Raw genomic sequence first — 24,316 nt, forward strand, 5'->3', positions numbered from 1 at the left:
ATCCTGAGTATCAAAGACATAAACTGAATTCTGGTTTGGGGGAAGTCCCCTTCAGTGATTAATCAAGACACTTCAAATCTGTCTTTCCTCATTTTATACTTATTTTTGTTAAGGCTGAAGTTGAGAGACAGAAACAGGACAGTTTGGCCTATGTTTGGATGTTCTGTATTCCAAACAGAAGATGCCATATAAATTATGGCCTTGATTATTTTAAAAGCAACTTGAGTATTATGCAGGAATACTAAACCTTTCAAGAGATGTTAGATAAAATTTACAAGACTTAAAAGTACTTCAACTTAGTTTTATCAAATCTTATATTTTCCATGCTGTTGAATCATACTGATTCTGACACACTGGACAGCAGATGAGTTATCTTAGTGCTTTGGACCGATCCAATTTTGTCTGCAAGTTTTGCAAAATCTCTTGTAGTTTCTGCGTTGTGATTTTGCTGTCACTAGTGGCTTTACCTTGTATTAAAATAAATGGAGGTAGTTTTGAATCTGGGGTAGAGGTTCCACTTCATTTGCTTACAGATGGAGCCAAGTTAAGTGAAAAGGTACAAGTCAAGGCTTAAACCCCCTTCTGTTTCCCTGTTTATTTTCACCAAATAGAGAAAAAAGAATTAAATGACACCAACAGTATGGTTAGCTGAGCTTTTGAAGTGGGAGGGACACATGAACCTTTTTACGGGAGAGCATTAAGATTGCTTTGCATTTCAGTTCTTAAGAAACCATGCAAGACAGTATGGAGTTTTTAAAAATTCTTTTAGGAATATACAAGCAGTAAAGGTAGCAATTACACATCTAGAATATGCCAGTGGGAGTGGATGGCTGCAGTTGTATGGAAAACAAGATCATTGGAGGAGAGATTAGGGGATTGAATATTGGAAGGATTGTCTACTTGGATATAGATATCACCAAAATCATGACAGGAAGAGTGCTGGAAAGTCAAGCAGAAAGTCCAGCACTAAAATCTTCAAGGAATGAGAACTGATCCAGAGGTCTCTAGATGACTGCAACAGACAGGGTATCATGTGGAATACTCCATCAGCATGAGCTTTCAGAGATGGAGAGTTTTAGGGAGGAGAGAGGGATAGGAGGGATAGCCTGGCAGCCAGAATGAGAAACTGGGAAGCAGCTCACTCTACATAGACATTCTTTGGTTATATAGTCTGGAAAAGAAAACAGCTCCCATTTAAGAGGGCAACGGGAGGATCAGTGCCATTAAGGAGATGCCAGCTTCAGAGAAAAGGTTGAAATTTTTGCTGATGATGGCCCTTGAGGTTCGGGATATGAGTAAGGGTGTGAGTGAGATTGAATCAGTTTAAGGGGATGGTTGAGTGATGACCTGAGGGCTTGGATTTCTAGTGGATGCTGACGAAATCGGTATAGGACACGACAAGATCTATCGTAATAGTCTCTAAGGCCAATTACAACAAAGCCATGAATATAGAGAAATAGTAAAAAGGTGGGCTTGAGGGAGCCTTGGCAAAAACATGCCGATGTCAGTGGTCTTCCTCTCAAACCTGAGAGTGCTGCTTATGCCAACAGAGGGTGGGCATCACTGTGGGGAAGTGGAGGGGGATCTGTGGGTATCCCCATACAGTTCTGTACACACTCTTATCTTACATCTTATCTTACATAAAATAACAATAAAAACCTCTCCCTCTCGCTCCAGACCCTATTCCACTCAAGTTACCGCCCCACTTCTCTGCTCCCATTCATTGTAAAACTCCTCTAAAGAGTTGCTTATACTTTGACTCTCCTTTTTACTCCCAATTCTTTTCCTTAACTACTCCAGTTGGGTTTTCTTCCTCATTATTACACCAAAATATCTTGTCAAGTTCAACCATTGAATCCTTTTCCCCAAAATGTTCAATTCTCTATCCCAATGGTTTGATTTATCAGTAGAATTTGACACCACTGAGCGGTCACAGGGTTTTTCTTCTTTCACTGGATGCTCCTTCTCAGTCTACTCTGTTGGTTCCCCTCTCTGAACACGAGCTCTCAATATTGCAGTACTCCAGGTCCCGGTCCTGGGATTTCTTTGTCTTTACTGTCTCTTTAAGTGACAGTCCCAAAGATTCAAATACTATCTATATTCTGTTGGCTTTAAATTTATATCTACTTTTATGATGAAATTTTAGTTCCATACATATCTATTCAACCACCTACTCAAGAGCTCCAGTTGGAGGTCTAATAGGCACCTCAAAATCATCATAGCCAATACAAGTATCATTTTTCCTCTCTGGCCGTGACTGCAGCTGACCCCTAATTCTGTTTAGTAATAAAATTCCCAAATTTCAGCTAGTAAGATATTTCTCAGAATGAAGACTACATTGTCTAACGTCCTTTGGGTATGGTCATATGGCTAAGTTCCGGCCAAGGGTGTGAATGGAAGGGATATGTTCAACTTCCAGGATAAACCCTTAAATGAAGAGACAGGCCCTCCAATATTTGCTTTCCCTCCTCCCCTCGGGCTGGAACACTGATTCAATGGCTGTTGTGGGGAACTAGATTTGAACATGCAGACAAGAACATTGGGTGGACCACACACCAGCAGTTTGAGACACTGTCTGAGGGGTCAGTGGAGCAATACCTGAAGCAAGAGTTTCAAACCCTAAACCGGTTATATTCTTGAACTATAACATGAAAGAGAACTGAAATCTATCTGGATTAAGCCACTACAGTCTATTCCAGCAAGTTAACCTGTATCTTAACTAATATTAGCTCCTAATCTGTTTCTTCTGCACCTTCATTTCCCTTACCATAAAACTTTCCCATCTCAAATTATATTACCAACCACCCTGTTGTTCAGGCCCCAAAACTAGACGTCATTCTTGCTTTCTGCCTTCCCTCTCATTTGTTGCCAGGCCATCAATATGGCCTATTGGCTTTACTTCAAAAATAAATCCCAAATCTTATCTCTTACAATTCACACTGTCACAAGCTTAGTCAAAGCTACTAGCATCTCTTATATGGACTCCAGTGGCTTACTAGCTTCCTGCCTCCCTTCTTGATACACATTTCATCTACACAGCAGCCAGAGTAAGATTATAAAGTCATAAATCAGGTTAGTCACTTGGTAGCTGTTGGGGTTATCAGATTGACTGTCGGTATGACAGTGCTTGCATTCAAGTAACCCCTATTTTATTTGATAATGGCCCAAAGTGCAAGAGTAGTGATGCTGACAATTCGGATATGCCAGAGAGAAGATGTAAAGTGCTCCTTTTAAGTGAAAAGCATCTATGAAGATAGTCCTAATTTTTAGAGGGTTCTAGTCAAGATGGTGGAGTAGGTAAACACTGCTCTCTCTTCCTCCCATGACCACATCAAAGTTACAACTAAATAATAGAACAGCCAACCTGGAGAACCATCTGAAGTCTAGCTGAACAGAAGTCCTGTAACTCGGGATATAAAGAAGCCACGTGGAGATGAGTAGGAGACATGAAATGGGCTGGCCCTCCATCCATATGTGGCGGTTGAGAATGAGGAGGGATATCTTGGCTGCAGAGATCCCCCTTGAGAAGCGAGGGGTCTCAGCCCCACACCCGGCTTCCCAGCCCAGAGCTCAAGTGCCGGGAAGGGGAATCAGCACAACAGCTGGCTGTGAAACTCAGCGATATTCCGTCCAGTCCTGGTGAGACAGAGGGCTTCTGGAAACCCAGATATCCTCTCAAAGGGCGCATGCACAGACTCACTCACACTCCTCTTAAGCTCCAGTGAAGAGACAGAAGATCAAAACGTGCCAGAGATGTATGGAAATTATATAAAAGTCTAACCACTATGTCATACTCCTGAAAGTACTATAAAATATCGAATGTCAACTGTTATTGAAAATGATTTAAAAATCATAATCAGATCATATGTCTCCCACCTCCTACCCCAGTGGCTTTTATACTCTTAATAAAATCTAAAATCCTTACTTTGGATTCCACGATCCTACAAGATTTTGACCTTATTTCTGATCTTGTACAGGTCATTTACCCTTATTCTGGTCCTTTGAAAATGCCAAATCTCTTTCAATCTCAGGGCCTTTGCACTTTTTTTCTCTTGGAAAACTGCCTGGATGTTTGCAGAGCTGCCTCATGCAGGTACCAACTCAAATCTCTTCAGGAGGCTCTCTCATCATGTTTTAATTTCTCTGTAGCAGTTAGCAGTCCCTGAAACAGTCTTACCTCATTTGTTAGCTTTTGTATTTGTCCCTGTAAATAGAATATAACCTTCTTGAGGACAGGAACTAAAAACAAATGACCTTACTACAGAATTTATTTTTCAGAACAGTCTATTTGTATGAGGAATGTTTACCCTATTAACATAATTTTTATCCAGTTCCTTGTAAAGTAGTATCCTACCTGTATTCCTTATGATAGTACTGTTTTTGTTTCCTTGGACTTTAAAAAAAAAACAAAAAACAATTTCCTACCTATATACAGTGTGAAAGTATTTTTTCTTTATGTTTGTCTTTAATCTGTAGAACTAAACTCAAGGTTTAGCATTCTTTATGGTCACTGGTTATCACCCTTAGCTATTGGAAATCACCTATAGATCCATTGGCCAAACTCCATACCAACTAACCCCATACCAGAATCACTGAGCTGTGGGGCCAAAGCATCAGTGGTTTTTAAAGCTCTCCAGGTGAGTGGTATGTATAGCCAAAGTTGAAAACTACTAGGTCTAATAGTTTGCTGTTTAGCCTTTCTTGGAATGGATTTATTCATCTATTCAAAATTTGCTTTACTGTTTACCTTTCAATGTTTTAAAATTTTGATTAGAAACTGCAATATTTTAATCTTCAACGTTTTTCATATGCCAGACACTGACCTAAAGGTGTCCATTCCTATTAGGGTGCATTCCTTCCAATGGAAATTCAATGGAAGTGTCTTAAATTCAGTGTCCATACAACTTAAGGTTTCGAAGTGTGTGTGTGTGTGTGTGTGTGTGTGTGTGTGTGTTGGGATGGTGAAGGCCTTTACATAATATTTATTTTGGGTTTTACAAAGCATTTTTACAAACATTTCATTTGATCCTCACTTCAGCTTGTTATGAAGTAGTAGTACATGTGATAAAGGAGGAAACTGATGCTCTGAATTAAGTGGGCTGCCGAAGGGCCATATAACTTGTGTTCCCTAGTCAAGGCATTGGCTGCTCAAAATACCATTAGTCTTGTAGTAATTGAAAACATATGAGGTGTGACAATTAAGTTTGGGAACTTTTTGAAACGATGTTGCTAACCTTTTTTGATATCGGATTATTTATTTTGAATTTGTACCAACTGGACAATAAACCAAGTTTACTATTTGGAGGTGCTGAGAAGGCTGCATGAAAAAGACGAAAACGACTTGAACTTTTCGCCAACAATTTATGGCTCTTGCATCACGACAATGCACCAGCTCACACGGGACTGTCTGTGAGGGAGTTTTTAGCCAGTAAACAAATAACTGTATTAGAACACCCTCCGCACTCACCTGATCTGCCCCCCAGTGACTTCTTTCTTTACCCAAAGATAAAGGAAATATTGAAAAGAAGACATTTTGATGACATTCAGGACATCAAGGGTAATATGACAACAGCTCTGATGGCCATTCCAGAAAAAGAGTTCCAAAATTGCTTTGAAGGGTGGACTAGGCACTGGCGTTGGTGCATAGCTTCCCAAGGGGTGTACTTCGAAGGTGACCATAGTGATATTCAGCAATGATGTATGTAGCACTTTTTCTAGGATGGGTTCACGAACTTAATTGTCACACCTTGTATGTATAATTGCATCAGGGAAGATAGTGCAACATTGAATGCAGAAGTAAAAATGATAACCCAACTTTCTTCTATTAAGCCAGCCATTAAAGAGATTTGCAAAATGTAAAACAGTGCCACTCTTCTCACTAAATGGGGGCACCAACTCTATACATTGAGATTCTGAACTGAAAAAAATGACCAGATGAAATGGCAGGAAGCGAAAAATTTATTTTATTAGAATTCCATTTTCTGGGAGGAATACTAGTATTCAGAATCATTAAATGAAAACTTAGTTTTAATGGGGATTCAGCTGTCCACTTACATATATATGACAAACTTTAGATTGAAATTGTTAACTAACTCCAGGCAATTATGTATTTCATGAATTTTGCTATTTTAAACAACACTGAAGTATTACACAGGCACTGATATCATAATCATGCCAGAGCAATTTTACCATTTTTCACATGTACACAGTTTTAATGATTTTTCAGTATCTGGATCCATTCCAGGTAACAGAACAAAAGCAAATTTTCACTTTTGTATGTTTAAGTACAGTTATATGTCTAGCTCTTTATGGGTAATATGTCTGCTCAAATAATTAACTCAGTTGAATTTTATTCCTTCAAAGCAAATGTCTATTGACCCTGTATTCTAGGAAGAAATAAAAAATAATAATGAGGGGTGGCCGATGGCTCAGTTGGTTACAGCGCGAGGCCTGAACAACAGGCTTGTTGGTTCGATTCCCACATGGGCCAGTGAGCTGTGCCCTCCACAAGTATATTGAAAACAATGAGCTGCCACTGAGCTTCCAGAGGGGATGGCTCAGTTGGTTAGAGCGTGAGCTCTCTACAAGGTTGCCGGTTCAATTCCTGGATGGGATGGTGGGCTGCGCCCCCTGCAACTAAGATTGAAAACGGCAACTGGACTTGGAGCTGAGCTGCGCCGTCCACAACTAGATTGAAGAACAACGACTTGGAGCTGATGGGCCCTGGAGAAACACACTGTTCCCCAATATTCCCCAATAAAATTTTTTTAAAAATTTCCCTATATAAAACAAAAAAATGAAAGAATAACTGCGGTACTTTACTAGAGATTTTTAGAATTCCTACTTCTGAATACTGGCCCCATACTGCTATTACATAAATATTTTTCTTATAACTTCAAGTTCTCTTTTAGGAAAGTCTTTAGTTGGGGGTAAAAAGTTTTTCAAAAAAACTGTTTAATAACGGATGTTAACATTTTACTAGGCAAGATACTGTTTTTTCTCTTCCCATAAAAGCCAAACAGAAAACAATGAATGTTACTAATGTTTTCTATTTATTCATTAATAAAAAGTGCATAGTACAAGCCCTTTATCCCAATCCAAGTACTCAGTAAAAGATTACAATAAACCCTGGGTGGCACAGACATGATTTGTTTGGCATGGTTTAAACATTTAAAAACAATTAACATTTAGTATATTACGTGACCACTTTTGCTTTTCACAAAGTAATCATCAGACATGGTAACAAATATGTATGGTTTTTCATTTAGAGATATTACAATGTTAAGACAAAACCTACTGCAACAACAAAAATTTAACCCATTAACTGAGAACTCTCATTTTTTCTTCAAGTTGCTGTTTTGTGTCTTAAGCTGAGCTGGTCAAATTTTAGCACATATTCATTTAAAGTGACAGACTTTCATTCAGAATGATAATTTCCAAGGTTCCTTTAAAAATGTAAGAATTTGGTAATTCCATAAACACTATCATATCACATACCACAAAAACACAAAAGTAACCATGGAATAGCTGAACTTAATAGTTACTTCAGAAAATCTCTGCAAGTTGTTTAAAATATGACATGCTGACCATGGGATAGTGCTTGGATAGATACATAATAAAATCTTTTACTACACACAGTTCCAATGTTAACTTTTTCCATATGGAAAGCAAAAAAACAAGTTATTTTGCATAAAAGAACATTAAATGATTAAGACAAAGTAAACTCTTAATGGCATTGGTGGAATGTGTAAGAGCGTAAAGTGATTAAAATGTGATGATTCGTCTTTTTCCAGATTATTTTAAAATGATTGGTCATAGCTCAGGTGAACGTTTACAAGCCAAGTAATGAATATGAATGTGCTCAATAAAAAATTGTTTAATAAAGGATGTTAACATTATATGTAGAAGCTTTAAGAGTTAAAAATAAAATAAATTATAGTTAGGTTAATAGGAATACTTTATATGCAGTAGTACACTGTCTATTTCAGGACAACAGAGAAATTTTATAAGCAAGAAACCCAAGACTAAATGCTCCCCTAAAAACTTTTGTTACTGGTTAGACAGACGGTCAATATAGGAAAAGGTTAATTTCTAGATGTAATGTCCATAAAGTGTGTGTGACAGAAATGAAGAACCAGGAAAAAGAATCTAGATTTCTGGGTCTCGAGCTAACACTCGACATTGTTTCCAAGCCATGGCCACATCTTCTACCAAAGCCAATTCTCGATTATTTGTGAGCCGTTGATATAGTGAATATATCCATATTTCTGCTAGAGACTGGCTTTCGAGCAGCTTAGAGAACAAATATGCAAGCCTTCCAAGTTCAGGGGGCAAGGGCAGAAAAAGGAATGCTTCTAGGCATTTAGCTCCACCTTATACCATTTGTGCCCTCTGGGTTTTAAATACTTTAACAGCTGTACAGCTGGGAAGGCTTCCAGTAGGCCACAGCAAGAAGAAAAACCTTAACTCTAGTGTGTGTTTATCCAGGATTTGACTTACCTGTGTTATGATACCCCTCGATTAGCACAAGTAATTAAGAGTAGATTATGTTAGTTCAAGAAGTTGAGCACAAAGCCAAGATGCACAGGAGGAATGCAAGCAGTCAATACTGGATTATATAATGAGATGAAGCCCTTACAATGTTTATGGCCCAGAATGTAATCATAATAAAGGGAAGAAAATACCCTAAGAGCATCACACAATTGTATTAGAGACTCTATTAAACAATACAATGATATAGAGAAATTTATTCAATTCATACAAGTAATTTCTCAGTTTGATACAGTAAAAAGCTAGACAGTCTAGGGGAAAAAAATCCTTATGCTGATAGCAAAATATCTTCTAGCCCTCATAAATCATCTGCAATCACTTGCTAGGAAAAAATTCCATAATCACATAGGTCATGCAGACTTTTAAAAAACGCCATTTATATTCATTTTCTTTCAAACTGACCCAACAATGGAACCATTTACTTTTTATACATTTCAAAATTTTACCTATATTGCTCCTCCCCGACCCAATCTATCACATTACCATACAAGAATGAGATAAGGGGTTTACTCCTTTTCCCTTGGAGTAAAGCAGGAATTCATTAAATATTTTTTTTAAGTCTGAAGGATAACAAAAGATTCAAATTTTTTTCTTCAAAGAAAAAATAGAGCAAGTAAGTAAATAGCATTCAAATGTCAGTATCCAAACAGGACCTCAATACAGCTGTAAGAGAGTTTAAGAGGGAAGTGTTAGAACAGAAAAGCTTTGTGAGAGCCACCCATTTTTAAAATAAATTATAGATTAAATTATTACTGTATAGATTATACCTGGCAAAGGCAGAAAAAAATAAACTATTTTCCTCCTTTCATGAGCCTTGCAAGGCTAGTGTACAGTGGCTTCAAATGTCATATAATGGACTGTAAATCATCCACCATATTTAAATCATGTTTAAAGTTTTCTTAATATTAGACATTTTTATCAGAATAAAAAACTTAGTAGACAATTATTTCATTTTTTTTCCTCCTCCTTTTCTAGTCACATAAGCCAGTTTTAGTGGATGATACAGATTTCAGCTGTAACTTGTAAAATATTCCAAAGGCTGCCACAGTCCCAAGAACTAGAGAAAACTGCCACCCACAAATAAACTACCAAGGTAAATGTAAATACAGTGTGGTTCTAATTTTATTTCATACAATCTCAGACAACCCCAAGTAAGTTTATAAATACCTATGAAAAATGCAATTTTAAAACCAATCAAAACTATTTAAAATATTTAAATGCAGAGATCTCAAATTTCCTTCAATCAAGCCAAAAATCATCACAGAAATTATGATCATGGTTACAAACAGAATGAGTGGAATGTGTAAGTTTAGGATAACCAAAAGGCCCATGTAACTTTTTTTAATAGAATCATTTACTCAAATATACTGTAAATAGGAATGGTGATAACACAGGAAGCAAAAATAAGCTTGCAAGTGAAATTTCTAGAAGCTCATGAAAACAATACCATCCCATATTGCAGATGCAAAAGGAAGAACAGTTCTAACGGGGTTAAGAGTACTCTGGTCATCTTCGTTCATTTGGTCGTGCAAGGTGTTAACTATTTTCACTTCCAATATCCCAGTTAGTCCACAGGTGGGGCTGGTGGATCCTGTCCCTGGTGTTAGAGAGAGAGAAATTATGGAACCGACTGCTTAAATCCCAGTGCACCCAATCTAACACATACAGTAAGAACTGAGCAGCAGTGCCCCCACCTTCCCATCCCAGATCATAACCTTATTTGGACTTTTCATGTTTTTGCACAAGGGAACACTAGATTAGCACTGTGATTCCCCAACATTTGTCTCATTCTTCCCTGTGGTACAGAAAAATGGAAAATGTGTAACAGTGATACGTTTGGGGTGAAACTGCTCCCCTGACAACTCCAGAGGTGATATTTAAACCAATAAAGGTAGTTTCATCCCTCTTGCTATGCTGATTGACTGAGTACAGCACAATCAAAGTGAAGCTAGAGACTGTTTCTCTACAGAATATCAGTGAAGACCCACTGGCTCCAGTCACTATTGGCAGCCATGTAATGACCACAAAGGGAGCCCACCTCGGAATGAAACTAGGTCTTTGATGACACTGTTAAACCTTCTAAACACTGACCCTACCTCTGGATATTCTGATATGCAAACCAATAAATCATATATTTAAACTAGGTTGAGTTGATTTTTGTGACTTGCAATAGAAAGCCCTGAACTACAAAGGAAAGCTCAGCACTTGTAGGGCTCTTCAGGAAGATTCCATTTGTTTACTCTGACATGCTAACATGAGGCCCTAGTTGAGGGTGATCAATTTTTCTATTTGGAATTAGCTGATATGTTTTCTTGCTTATTCTTAGAGCAGTAGGACTACTATTCCTAGAATTCCTACAATGAACTAAGATTCAGGGTACTGTAATTTTGCATTTCTGTTACTTTTAATGGCTTCTAAGTCAGCTTATTAAGTTGAATTTCTTTAGCTCCAAACACTGAGGAAGTTCCTCTTTGATATGAAATAAAAATGTACATAGAGAATAAGAAAAAAGGCTAAGGAGAACACACTTTATCAAGATTATACAGGATGTTTTATGGATAACCCCCTCTCCAAGAAGAAACAAAAATAAATTCCAGGCTTTTTATATAGTGTTAATGATGCCTTCTTTCTTAATTAAATCAGTCACTATGTTACATATGTACATGTTCTAATCCTAAAGAAACCAAAGCACTGACCAATTAACATTACACATTAGCTTTCTCTTGTGTAAAAAATAAGTCTAACTGAACTTCTTCCCTATATTAACAACACAAGATTAGGGAAAAGAAGCAGTTATTTTGGGAATTCCACATGGTGAAGGCTGAAAAAGGTAGTTAATGAGATAATTTGGTGTTCAACAAGTGAACCCATAATGGAAATATTTCTAAAGAGATAATATCGAAATCAAATAAAAAATATATGTATAAACACTGATTCTGAAAATGATTAAAAGGAATCCTTTAATGGAGTTTCCATCAAAAATAGTACCAAAAACTCCCTGTTGGGTCACTTTATCATGTTTTTTTCATTTAGAAGATTCTAAAAATGGTTGTAATCATGACTATCAAGATTTATCAACATGAATGATTCCTACCTCTGCTTTTGCCAGCTCAGTTGATGTACTGTGATGCAGAATTGGAAAAATGAGTTTGAGAGAAACAGGATGGGAAAACGAGGAAAACAGGATATAGCCTTATAGGCGCAGTGACTCTACTATATTTAATAGCTAGGATAGAGGAAGAAAATGAAGTAGGGGTGGGGAACATTTGGCCTGTAGCTAGTATGAAAATTTAGGGAGCTGGAAGCATGAGAAGCAAGGGATCAACTTTGAGTTGGATAGCACTGGGGAGTATAGGACTGAGATTTGAGAAATATTGTTGTAGATTATCATGAACTGGACTTTTTATGTTTCTCATGAGTAAAGATTGGAAATCATTTTAAAATTATTTTTTGGCTACTGTGCTGCTCTCTCTATGTAACTTCATGAAGACGAAGCCATTTGAGCTTGCAAGATTTGCTAGGAAGACATAGGAAGAACTTATTCCATGAATGAAATCTTCCTTTTCCTAATTTCAGATATTTCAGTCAAGACAAACTCATCCCCCTTCCCAGGCCACAGTCATCGCCCCCTGCAATGGGTTTCCAATCCACAGCACTTACACTATGAGGACTCGTTGGCTTTCCAGTTAGGTTGGATCCTCTTAGATTAGGAGGTCGCAGTAGAAACAAGATCACAGCAATAACCATCCAGGCCATCAAGATCATGGTGATACTGATGCCATTATCAGCGGAGGGTCCTGGCACTGAAGACAAACAAAAAATGTATTGCAACAAAAACTGTAGCGTGATTATAATACTGTTAGATAAATGTAAAAACAATTGCTTAAATGTCAACTTCAAAAACTATATTAATATAAAAAGTTGTATCAACAATTTTAAGAAATACAATTATGAAGTATTACGTTTTCAATTTCTCTTTCCTCCTGTGAGGAAATCTAAATGGTAAATGGTATAACAGTCAAATCCAAAGTCTATTAAATGAAAATTTTAATAGTGCATTTCTTAGTATTTTAGAGTAATAGAATCCTTTGGGAGTTTGATAAAAATTAAGGACTCTTTCCACCATGAGAATCCATGTACACACATTCAACAATTTTGCATATAATTGTGGAAGTTTCATGGACCCACAAAGCCACTAATCCACAGATATACTGAGATCTACAGAACCCCGGTTAAAATCACCTGGTATACAGTAAGGACACTCTAATTTGGGTAATGTGGAGGGGTAGGTGTGGGGGGGGCAGGGGACTCTGAATTTTAATTACAGAAGCAGCAAGAAAACTAGAACTTAAGGAAAAGGGAATATCAGTATAATATATAAAGATCCCTTTGATGATAATTTGAAACAGAGATATAAAAGTGGCCTTTTTTTTTGTAAAACGAAGTTGGATTTAGATCTAGATATTTTAAAGTCGACCCATTTATCAAGAGAAATAGGCCAGGGGTGTGTGTAGGTATCAGTCTTTCCCAGCTCCTTGAGGCAGCCACATCTTATTCCGAATAACAAGTACCTACCACAGCGCCTGGCCCAGGGTACGAACTTAAAAAATTTCTAATAAATGAAACAGATTTTTTTATTGAATTATATTAGAGAACACAAATGTCAGAAATGAAAATTACAGAAGACTGGAATTCTAAAAAATACATAGTATCTCTAGTTGATTATTACAATAGCCCATCAAGACTATAGCTGTTTGGTTTTGTTCTCCTTGCCTCAGGAAAAAGTGAAAGAAATCCAGACAAACGATGTTCAAACTAAGCTGAGGCATTGCATTGGGAATGGGCCTAGGGCTCACTTCCAAGATATGGAAGGGATGCGTGGTGTTGCTGAAGTCAAAAGATTAGCGATCAAAGGGGATAGAGTCAAGCAAAGAGCTGAGCTAGCCCAAGAACAGTCTGGGCAGGAACATAGCCTCTGTCTGAACCCCAATCACTTCCCCAGAAACAGCTAACGTAATACTGAGTCACCAGAATTGCACTACTCACCACACAACTCATCAGCAGTTTTGTTTTCTCGATAATCCATATCCATTCTTTCCCTTGTTCCCTCCAATCATAATGAACATGCCTCCCTTCATAACTAAGACCAATTTCTTCACTTGAGCTTTGGATCCCATTGCTCTTGCAGAGATCTATCCACTATCCTTTCTCTTTTGTGTATTCAACACCCCCTTCTCCATTGCAGCCAACCATAATCAAGTTTCTCCCATCTTTGGGGGAAAAAAAGTCCCTCCCTCAATCCCTTTCTCTGTCCAGCTATCAAAGCTAACATCTTGAGAGCTGCCTACATTTCACAACCTCACATTCACTTGTCTGGCTGGTATCCACCTCCATCGTCATTCAAACACCTCCAGTTAAGCCTACGGGTTAACTTTAGTCCCCATTTCCATGACCATTCTCTCCTTTTGAAAAATACTTTCTTCCTTTGTCTTCTTTACCACTGCCTGATTTTCTTTCTAACACTTAGCCATTCTTTTACATGTTCGTTTTCCTTTTCCTGGCTGTAAAATTTTAGAATTCCTCATGGTCACTTTTAGGTTCCCTTCTCTTCTTGCTCTATACACACTGTCAGCCTCACCCGTAGCTTCATTTACCTTCTGGATGGAGATCACACCTAAATTTGTACCCAGTCCTGACCCTCTGAACTTCAGACCCAAATCTCCAATCATCTATCCACATCAATAGTTCTCTGTATTTTTTTTATCTTCACATCAACAGTTCTTAAAGCGCGGTACACATCAGAGCCATTCACCAGATTCCGAAAAACACAGGTGACTAAATCCCACCTCACACTTAACAATCTCAGGATCCCTAACTCAATCCATGAGCATCACCCCTGCACCACCCTCCATGCCCCACCAAACTGGGTCTCCATTCATCCAGCTGCCTTGGCCAGAAACCTTTTGTCCTCTCTCAATGACCCTTTACTTAACCCATCATGAAGTTTCTGTCCATTTTACTTCCTAAATATTACTCAAATCTGTCTACTTCTAGCTCCACCCCCATACTTGCTCAAGCTACAATTACTTCTTGTCCAATGGCCTCTTAACTGATCTTTCTATAACTATTCTTGCCTCCTGTAATTCTGTCCTCTATGCTGCTCCAAGAGTGATTTAAAAAAAACACACACAAGTATTATCTATTTTTACTACTAAATAATAGCTAAAATTTCAGTGGTTACTTTGAACCAGACATTATCTCTTACTCCTTTTAACAATCTTATTTTATGGTAAGTACTATCGTATCTTCATTTTATAGCTGAGGAAACTGGGGAAAAGGGGGGTTAAATCCTAATGTCATGTAGTTGGGTTTGCGGCCAAGCTGGGATTTAAATACAAGGTCTAGTTTCAGCGCCTGTGCTCTTGACCTCTCTGCTACGTCATAATCTCTGACAGTGACACACAGTGAGGCAGACCCTGAAAAGTATTAGTCCTGAAGGTAGTAAAATTGGAAAATACAGCTTTAAAACAGACTTTTGATAAAGAAGCTTATATCTAACTTCTAAAAAATCTAGATTATTTAAAGTTAGTCAAAGAAAGATAACTACCTTCCATACATTATCACCTTTGACAGTGTCCGTCTATTTCAGAAATAAAACACTTTATTGTATAGACCAGAGTGTAACTCCAATGCCAATTCTTATGTTATTCAATTTGGAAAAAGGGTCCCTTACTTTTTGATACTCTTTTCAGTAAAAGATTCAGAAGCTTCAGAAAGTTGAATCTCAGAGCACAAATTTACAATTCATATTTCTGGACAAAGCAGCCCTGATACAATGTCCACTCCCTTTTAAGACTCTATAGTGATAATATGACTTGTAGCTCCCTGTAGCTGTCCCCTGGCTTGGTTCCTATTGCAGCCTTTCCTTCCTGCATTTTGCTGCCAGAAAAGTCTGCTTAACACACTGCTCTTCACGCATCTCTGCTGACCAACCCAGTGACTCACTCTATGCTGCCTATGCTTCAACGCTGAACTTTCAGCCTGGCCTTTCCGCAGATGATGTGGCCCACTCATCGATATTAAGTCTTACCATTTCTCAGAACGAGCATCCTCTGCTCTAGCCAACCCTACACCTTCTTCCGTGGCCTGTGGTTCCTAGCCTGCCTGGGCATCAGAATAGCCTCTGAGGACACCAACACCATAGAGTCTAAGATCCTGCCTCACACTATCTAACTGAGGAGCAGCTCAGGGATGGGGTCAGGAAACAACAGTAATTTAAAACTTTCCAAATGAAATCTGACGCAATAGTCAATGCTAGTCTGGCTGACAGCATTTGCCAACTTTGGAAACTCACCCTAGGGGTACTCATTTTTCCCTTTCTGGCCTGTTCTTACACCATTTATTCACCTATATTCTACACCCCTCTCTCTTCTGTAAAAATCTCCATTTCCTCTGCTCACTCTTTCTTTTCTTCTCTAGATTAGTGTAGCATTTTTAGTTTGAAGGGATGGTTTCCTGTTTCTCCTAATTAGGTCATTAGCTTTTTAAGAACCGAAACTTTCTCTTAGCTAAATAATCTCTATGCCTCAGTTTTGTTACCTGTGAAATAGAAATATTACCATCACCTATCTCACAGAGTAGTTGTAAGGATTAAAACGGTCAGTACATGAAAAGCACTTAGCACAGTGCCCAGTAGATAGTAGGTATTCAATAAAAATTAGCCATTACCAGTATTAGGGTCAACTACAGCACTGAAAAGTCTGAGTGCAGATAAACCCTACTGGGAATAACTAGCCTGGATAAGATGGTGAAGAATGGAAAAGGGTCAAATACAAATGGTACTAGGATGGAAGAAGCACAACACTTCGTGACTGACTGAACTGGTTACCAGCAGCAACTGGAGGAGGAAGAAAAAGAAGGATGCCTCTAAAATTTCTAAAGGGTCGTAGTATGCAGTAGAATCTCTCTACTTAAAAGACTAAGTAGATATAGTTTTCCCGACCTCCAAGACTTAATAAGATCATTTTCATATTGTTTATTAATTGAAGGTCCATCTCACAATAAAGGGTAATAGATGAACCAATTAAAGTCGAACCTCTTAATCACAGCCAATGTTTTTCATTTATAGCAGTCTCACAAAGTTAAGACTGGCTCTAGAATGTAACAAAACACTGGAACAAACCTAAATGGCAGCCAAGAGTGTCTGATTAATAAATTACGGTACAGCTATACAATGTATACTATGAAACTAAAAAAATGTTAAAGGAAGTCTCCGTGAGATATGCTTTTTTTTTTTTTTGATAGGTAAAAAAAAAAGCAGATGAAGAACAGTGTGTCCAAAAAATGGGGGCAGCGGAGACAAATAACAAATTTTGCTTGTACATACATATGAAATTCTGGAAACATATATACACAGAAGACTAATAGCATCTAAAGATAGAGCTTGGGTAGATGGGAGAATGAGTAGGAAGACAATTTTTCACTGTACACTAAGTTCTTGACTTTTGAACCATACGTAAAATTAAATATATTGAATTAAACTAAAAAGTACCTCTAGTATAACAATACCTGACATCAAATTATACTACAAGGCTACAGTAATCAAAACAGCATGGTACTGGCATAAAAACAGACCCATAGATCAATGGAACAGAATAGAGAGTCCAGAAATAAATCCATGCCTATATGGCCATTTAATCTATGACAATGGAAGCAAGAATGTACGGTGGGGTAAAGACAGTCTATTCAATAAATGGTGCTGGGAAACCTGGACAGACACATGCAAAAAGATGAAGCTGGATCACCTCCTTACACCACATACAAAAATAAATTCAAAATGGCTTAAAGATTTAAATGTAAGATCTGAAACCATAAAATTCCTAGAAGAAAATATAGGAAGAAACTTCACAGACATTACCCGGAGTAAGATGTTTACTGATATATCCCGTCTCGCAAGGGAAGTAAGAGAAAAAATAAACATGTGGGATTACATCAAACTAAAAAGCTTTTTCACAGCAAAGGAAACCATCAATAAAACAAAAAGGGATCCTACTGAATGGGAAAAGATATTTGCCAATGATATATCTGATAAGGGGTTAATATCACAAATTTATAAAAAACTCACTCAACTCAACTCCAAAAAAACAAACAACCCAATTAAAAAATGGGCAGAGGACATGAAGAGACATTTTTCTAAAAAGGACATACAGATGGCAAACAGACATATGAAGAAATGTTCAACCTCACTAACCATCAGAGAAATGCAAATAAAAACCACAATGAGATACCACCTCACCCCAGTCAAGATGGCTATCATCAATAAATCAACAAACAACAAGTGCTGGCGTGGATGTGGAGAAAAGGGAACGCTGGTGCACTGTTGGTGGGAATGCAGATTGGTGCAGCCACTATGGAAAACAGTTTGGAGGTATCTCAAAAATCTGAAAATGGAACTACCTTATGATCCAGCAATCCCACTCCTAGGTATCTATCCGGAGAAATCCAAAACTCCAATTCAAAAATCTTTATGCACTCCTATGTTTATTGCAGCACTATACACAATAGCCAAGACCTGGAAACAACCGAAATGCCCATCAGTAGATGACTGGATTAAGAAACTGTGGTACATTTATACAATGGAGTATTACGCAGCCATAAAGAAGAAAGAAATCTTACCATTTGCAACAACATGGATGGACCTAGAGAACATTATGTTAAGTGAAATAAGTCAGACAGAGAAAGACAAATACCATATGATCTCACTTATATGCAGAATCTAAAGAAAAGAATAAGTGAATGAACTAATCAGAGACAGTTTTGGAAACATGGAGGAAAAACTGAGGGTTGCTAGAGGGGCGGGGGGGTGGGGATAAGGGAAAGGTGAGAGGTTTAGAAAATAGTCGGTAACCACAAGATGACCATGGGGTTTTGAAAATTAATTTGGGGAACGTACAGAGGGATAGTGGATGGGGGAGGGGGGTTCACACAGTGTGAGGGATATAAATGATAAACGTCTGTTTTGCTTTGTCTTATGCACCTGAAACTAATAAAAAAAAAAGTACCTCTAAAATATATTGGGGTTTGGAGATACTGGGTATCTGAACTGAGTCAGATTTCCTGAAATATTGAGGAACAAAAACGAATGACCCTGTGGAATGAATGAATCACCGAAGTCTTTCTGTGATTATTCACAGTCCCCTATGAGAAGACCCACTTCCTTCGTATAGTCTCAGAACTCATACGCTACTCACTCTGTGACACTGCATGCAGCTAATACACGCAACCATTAGGAGCAGCTATTTTAAGGTGAGCATGGAGAGGTGAATGGGCCTTTAAATGATCTGGCCACTGGGGATTTTATTGTGATAACTGGAAAGATGTCAAATCATGAAAATGTAAAACACTTTGTACACCAAAATACAGTGTTCTGTTCTACTTAAGGATTAAGTCTTTGGTTATAAGCAAAACAGGACTATTATAAATAAGAAGCCAAATGGAATATTCACAATGAAGCTATTAACTTAGCTGAACACAGGATGAAAGAGAAGGAGGCTCTACAAACTGGCCAATCCTGGGGGATTATTTCTACATACTTTTACAGGTTTCCAGCGGAAAAAGTGGAAATAGAAAGTGGACAATGCATCAGCAGGCTTTAAGCCTGTAATTTTTGGTTTGTATACAGTAATTACATTATCTTCACTAAAGCTACCATGTACTTCAGAAGTAAGTTAGTGATAGAGCTGGTTTCCATATAACTCTTTATACGAAAGGCAGTCTTTCAGAAGAGTAAGCAGACTGATTCTATACTGTTCTGGAGACCAAACTGGGGTGGACATCACAATTAAGTGGAACTTAGCTCATTATAAAGAATCACACAGCAACTAGATCTGTTAACAGATTGCAATCAGATTCTGCTGCCTCATGAAGTAATGAGAGCCCTATTCAATTAAATCATCTCAAATACATGCAACACACCATGGCAGGCCCAATGGGGAATGTGATATTGTGATATAATAAGAAATACGTATTTGGTTTGCATCCTGGTCCCTCAAACAAAGCTCCCAAAGCCCTTGGAATTTCCTGAGTGACAAGATAATAGGACCGTCTTTTGTTATTCATAGCGTGTTTCCACGAAAATAAGACCTAACCAGAAAACAAGCCCTAGCATGATTTGTCGGATGACATCCCCTGAACATAAGCCCTAATGCATCTTTTGGAGTAAAAATTAATATAAGACCCAGTCTTATTTTCAGGGAAACACGGTAATAAATCCCTTTCAACCATGCCTGAGTTTATGCTAATGAGGTGATTCTTGTTGGGCCCCTATATAGCTTCAGGATGCGGGCTGGTAGCCAGAGTTTAACAACCAGTGTGTGAACAGAGGGTTGGAACTTTCAGCTTTATGCCCCCACTTCTAGGCAGAGGAGAGGGGCTGGAGATCCAGTTAATCACCAACGGCCAATAATTTAATCATTTGTGCCAATAGAATGGAACCTCCATATAAACCTTAAATAATGGGGCTCAGGTGCTTCGTGGCTGGTGAACATATGGAGGTGCTGAGAGGGTAACACACCAAGAGGAGACAGGAGAGCTCTACACGCCTTCCCCACAGACCTTGCCCTATGCATCTTTTCCGTCTGGCTGCTCCTGAGGTGTAGCTTCTATAATAAACCAGTGATAGTAAATGAATTGTTTTTCTGAGTACTGTGAGCCACTTTAGCAAATTACTGAACCTGAGAAGGGGATCGTGGGAACCTGTTTTATGAAAACAGCATGAGCTCACTGGAGAAAATTTAGAATATACAGAAAAGGTGTTTCTATTTCCCAGAGGAAACAACTGCTTAAGCCATTTAAAAATATGGCTCTCAGAAAGGATTTCCAACGAATGCTAGAAGAACTGAGAACTGGGGGGGGGGGGGGGGCGGGGGGTGGCAGGGGGGGAACTGGTCAATATGACTAAATTAATATTCAAGATCTAGAGTTTGTCTTTAGATTAAGGAAATGAAATTTCACTCTGAAATAAAGAGTATATTTGGTTACAGGTGGGGCTGGCTCAAGGGTCACAAATACCCCAAATGTAACACACACTAGTTTTCCTGTAAGAAGTTCAGTAAGATTATTTTCAACTGGACGAACAAGTTTTAGCTTTACCTGGTAAGGCAAACACTTCAGTTGCTTATCAGAGGGCATGATGTAGATTAATGAATGCTACTGAAGAAGCGACATAAAGAAACATGAAGTGAGGGCCCCACCACCCACCACCCTAACAACCTAACACAACATCTGCACATTACCATTACCTTCTTGTCCAGAGCCTAAAATTATTACCCTGTTGCACCAACGAACTACATTTTGACAAAATTCCTACTTTAGGCAAGGCACTGTACCAGCTCCTATTTCTTTAAAATGTTATAGTTATGGAATTTGATGGGACACCCAGTTCACCCAGCAGTAGCAACAATTAATATCATAATAACAAGCCCCTTTGTAGTGGTACCTTACTGTGTTTTTACTTTTAAATACATAATAATGTAGAGCTTAGCTTCAGAGATGTTAAGTATAAGCAACTAGCCTATTAATAAATGCAATTTAGCACTATGTCAAAAGCCTTAAAATGTGCATACAAAGGATGTTTAACTATTGCTTATAACAGCAAAAAAATATATCATCAACCTAAGATGCCAACAAAAGGGAGTCATTTAAACACTGATTAAATGACCCATAATAGATTATTATTTAGTCAGTAAATATTTTTCAAATAAATATACACTGATATATTCATAACATACTAGTGAAAAACAACACCTACAAAGCAATCGATGATGCCACTTTGTAAGTGTACATGAAATCTAACTATGCCGTTTTCACCATCTGGTGAACGTCATACTTCCATTCTTAACAGTCGAATTAATAGAGCACAAGACTGGACAGGCTTAAATGTTAGTTATTAATTCCCCTTAAAGTATCCTGCATGTTATTTCTGTCCTGAAGAATGCCGCACATAACGGCCACTGAGTCTGTCAGTTCCATTCACTATGCAGGACTCACCTTCCTGCTCTGATCCTCACTTTACTATCACCACTGTATAAAGCCACACGGAGAGAAATCTCCCCACTGCCCATCCCCCCTTGAGAATGCGAATGTCAGAACCAAAGGAATGACTCCACAGGCTCCCAAAGCTTCCAAACCTCGGGAAAAAATGGCCTTTTCCTTTACTCAGAAGTTCTCAAAGCTGCCAATGGATGAAAATACATGTTGAGGAAAGTGTGAGGGGTTTGTGCTAGCAGCCTCAATGTTCCAGTTCAACCAGCCAAAAGTGCCCTGTGACACGTATATTTGCCAAGAAAAAGGTCTGGAAGAGTTTACACCCAGTTTGTCAACAGTGTTTACTTTTAGTATTCTGGAAGTTTCTCCTTTTCTTTCTTTCTTTTCTTTGATTTTTATAAGTTTCTTTAATGAACAGGGTTTGTTTTTGAGGCAGGAAAAAAAATTTTTTTAAGTTAAAAAATTAAATATTTAGTAGAAAACATGTTACCGAGAACCATTTCCTTAAAAAACAAACTGTAAGAAAAATTTTTGACATTCAGTCATTTGGCCTCTAATTCTGCCCCCAATACCAAGCCTCCTCCTGTCCCAGCGTTACTTACATTCTTGAAGACATTCCGTGTCTGTGCAGTAGGACTGGGACTGTCTCAACTACAGTGAAGAAGAAAAAGGAACGTTAGCTACTGGACCTCACCAAAGACGGATACTATATATTAGAGAGATCATGTTTTGTTTTTTAATGCATGCTACCATCGTATACATCATACCTTCAAAATCAGATAAATGCAGAACACATTGAGGGGCTGTTCAGTTTGGGGGGATTTCTCCTACTCAAAATAATTTTCAAATATACTGTGATTCTACTGCAATTCACCTGTTTGAATTAAGGAATTAAAAAAAAAATCACCTATGACAGAAACTCCTACTGCCTTACGTTATTAGACTTCCCAAAGGAAAACCGCGATACTGTAGAGGAGAGCTACTAGAGAGAACAAACTTTGTTAATGTGGGGTTTTTTTTCCCATTGAAAACTAAAGCAGATAGAAAAAAAATAAGATTCTATTTGTAGAAAATACACCTTTGAAAGGGAAGAACACATATTTTTTTCCTTTTTGTTTACCTCTGTATAAACAGTGGTCGGATAAATAAACTAATAAAAACGAACACCAACACCACAGGGGTAGAGGGTGGGATGGAGCAGCAGGGTGGGCTCTGACAACCATGGGAAGTTAGGTGGGAAGTTCAAGTTTTCAATGCCTATCTTTTTACATTATCTAATTTCAGAACCATATGATTATCAGTTTTAAAAAAATTAAGAAGAAAACTATATATCAATAAATATATATCATCCTTTTATGAATGTTCACCCTATGCTGAAGCCTTTTGGGATGTTTAGAAATGATAATCTCATTAATCTTAAAATAGAGATGATTACATAGTAAAGAGAATAAGGAGCATGCAACTTTTCAAGTCAGCCTCAATTCAACTACAACTTTTCAATACACCCACTCTCACAACTTGTGATTGTTTGGGGAAGCAACTATAGAGCAGTGTGCTTAGCTAGTTAAGCATCGGTTCTGCAGAAAGACCGACTTGTTTTAAAGTCTGGTTCTGCAACTTTCTAGAGTTTCAAGACCTTGGGCAAATTTTTTAAGAACTCTAAGCTTTAGTTTCCTCATCTGGTAAGATGGGGATAATATTACCTGAATCTGATTAAAATAGATGATACATGTGAATTGTAGTAACAATCCAAGAAACACTAGCTATTATTATTACTGTGCCACACTAATTATGACCTTATCTATACTAATTATTGGAATTAACTAGACCAATCATTTTGTAAACTGTTCTCTAAGATGATCCAGCTTGCCCTGGTGTATACCACTACATGCAATCCTACTGAAGTAGAATGGGAAAACGGCTCTTAATGAATGTAAAAATATGCTGCATATCTTAATGCTTTCTAAAAATGAAAGGAAATCAACCCCAAAACTCTTAAAATCACACATTCTACAGGTATTATCAAAAAGACAAGAAATAACAAGTGTTGGAGAGGCTATGTAGAAAAGGGAATTCTTGGTGCACTGTTGGTGGGAATGTAAATTGGTGCAGCCACTATGGAAAACAGTATGGAGGTTACTAAAAATTTTAAAATAGAACTACCATATGATTCAGCAATTCCACTTCTGGATACTTAATTTGAACAAAAACTAATTTGAAACAATAATTGCACCCTCATGTTCACTGCAGCATCATTTACAATAGCCATGGTATGAACGCAGCCTAGGTGTCCATCTACAGGTGAATGAATAAAGAAGGTGTGGTCCATATACCCAACGGAATCTTATTCAGTGATAAAAAAGAACAAAATCTTGCCATTTGCAACAACACAGGTGGACCTTGAGGGCATTATGCTAAGTGAAATAAGTCACACAGAAGAAGATAAATACTGTATGATCTCACTTATATGTGGAATCAAAAAACAAAAACAAAAATCCGAGCTCATGGATATAGAGAACAGATTGGTGGTTGCCTGAGGTAGGGGGGGTCAGTGGTGGGCAAAATGAATCAAAAGGTACAAATTTCCAGTTATAAAATGACTAAGTCATGCAGATGTAATATACAACATGATGACTATAGTTAATAATACTGTAAAAAAAATACGCATTCTACAAAAATTGGGGAAAAAAAGACCCTTAGACCTTTGGTCACAAAACAGACA

The 24,316-nt window shown here is 37.8% G+C and overlaps 1 protein-coding gene across 2 annotated transcripts in view; it reads right to left on the reverse strand.

The window, feature by feature from the left end:
• Positions 1 to 7,033: 7,033 nt before the first annotated feature.
• SMIM14 (small integral membrane protein 14) overlaps positions 7,034 to 24,316 on the reverse strand; it is a 58,592-nt gene continuing 41,309 nt past the window's right edge. For both annotated transcript variants that reach the window (XM_019751960.2, XM_019751959.2), the window contains exons 3-5: positions 22,197 to 22,245; positions 12,211 to 12,353; positions 7,034 to 10,147 (exon numbers count right to left, since the gene is read on the reverse strand). In XM_019751960.2, the coding sequence (XP_019607519.1) occupies positions 10,115 to 10,147; positions 12,211 to 12,353; positions 22,197 to 22,245 (225 nt within the window). In that variant the 3' untranslated portion in view covers positions 7,034 to 10,114. The remainder of the gene's footprint in view (positions 10,148 to 12,210; positions 12,354 to 22,196; positions 22,246 to 24,316) is intronic.

The sequence above is a fragment of the Rhinolophus sinicus genome, linkage group LG02, assembly GCF_036562045.2.
Source record: "Rhinolophus sinicus isolate RSC01 linkage group LG02, ASM3656204v1, whole genome shotgun sequence".
Taxonomy (NCBI): Eukaryota; Metazoa; Chordata; class Mammalia; order Chiroptera; family Rhinolophidae; genus Rhinolophus; species Rhinolophus sinicus.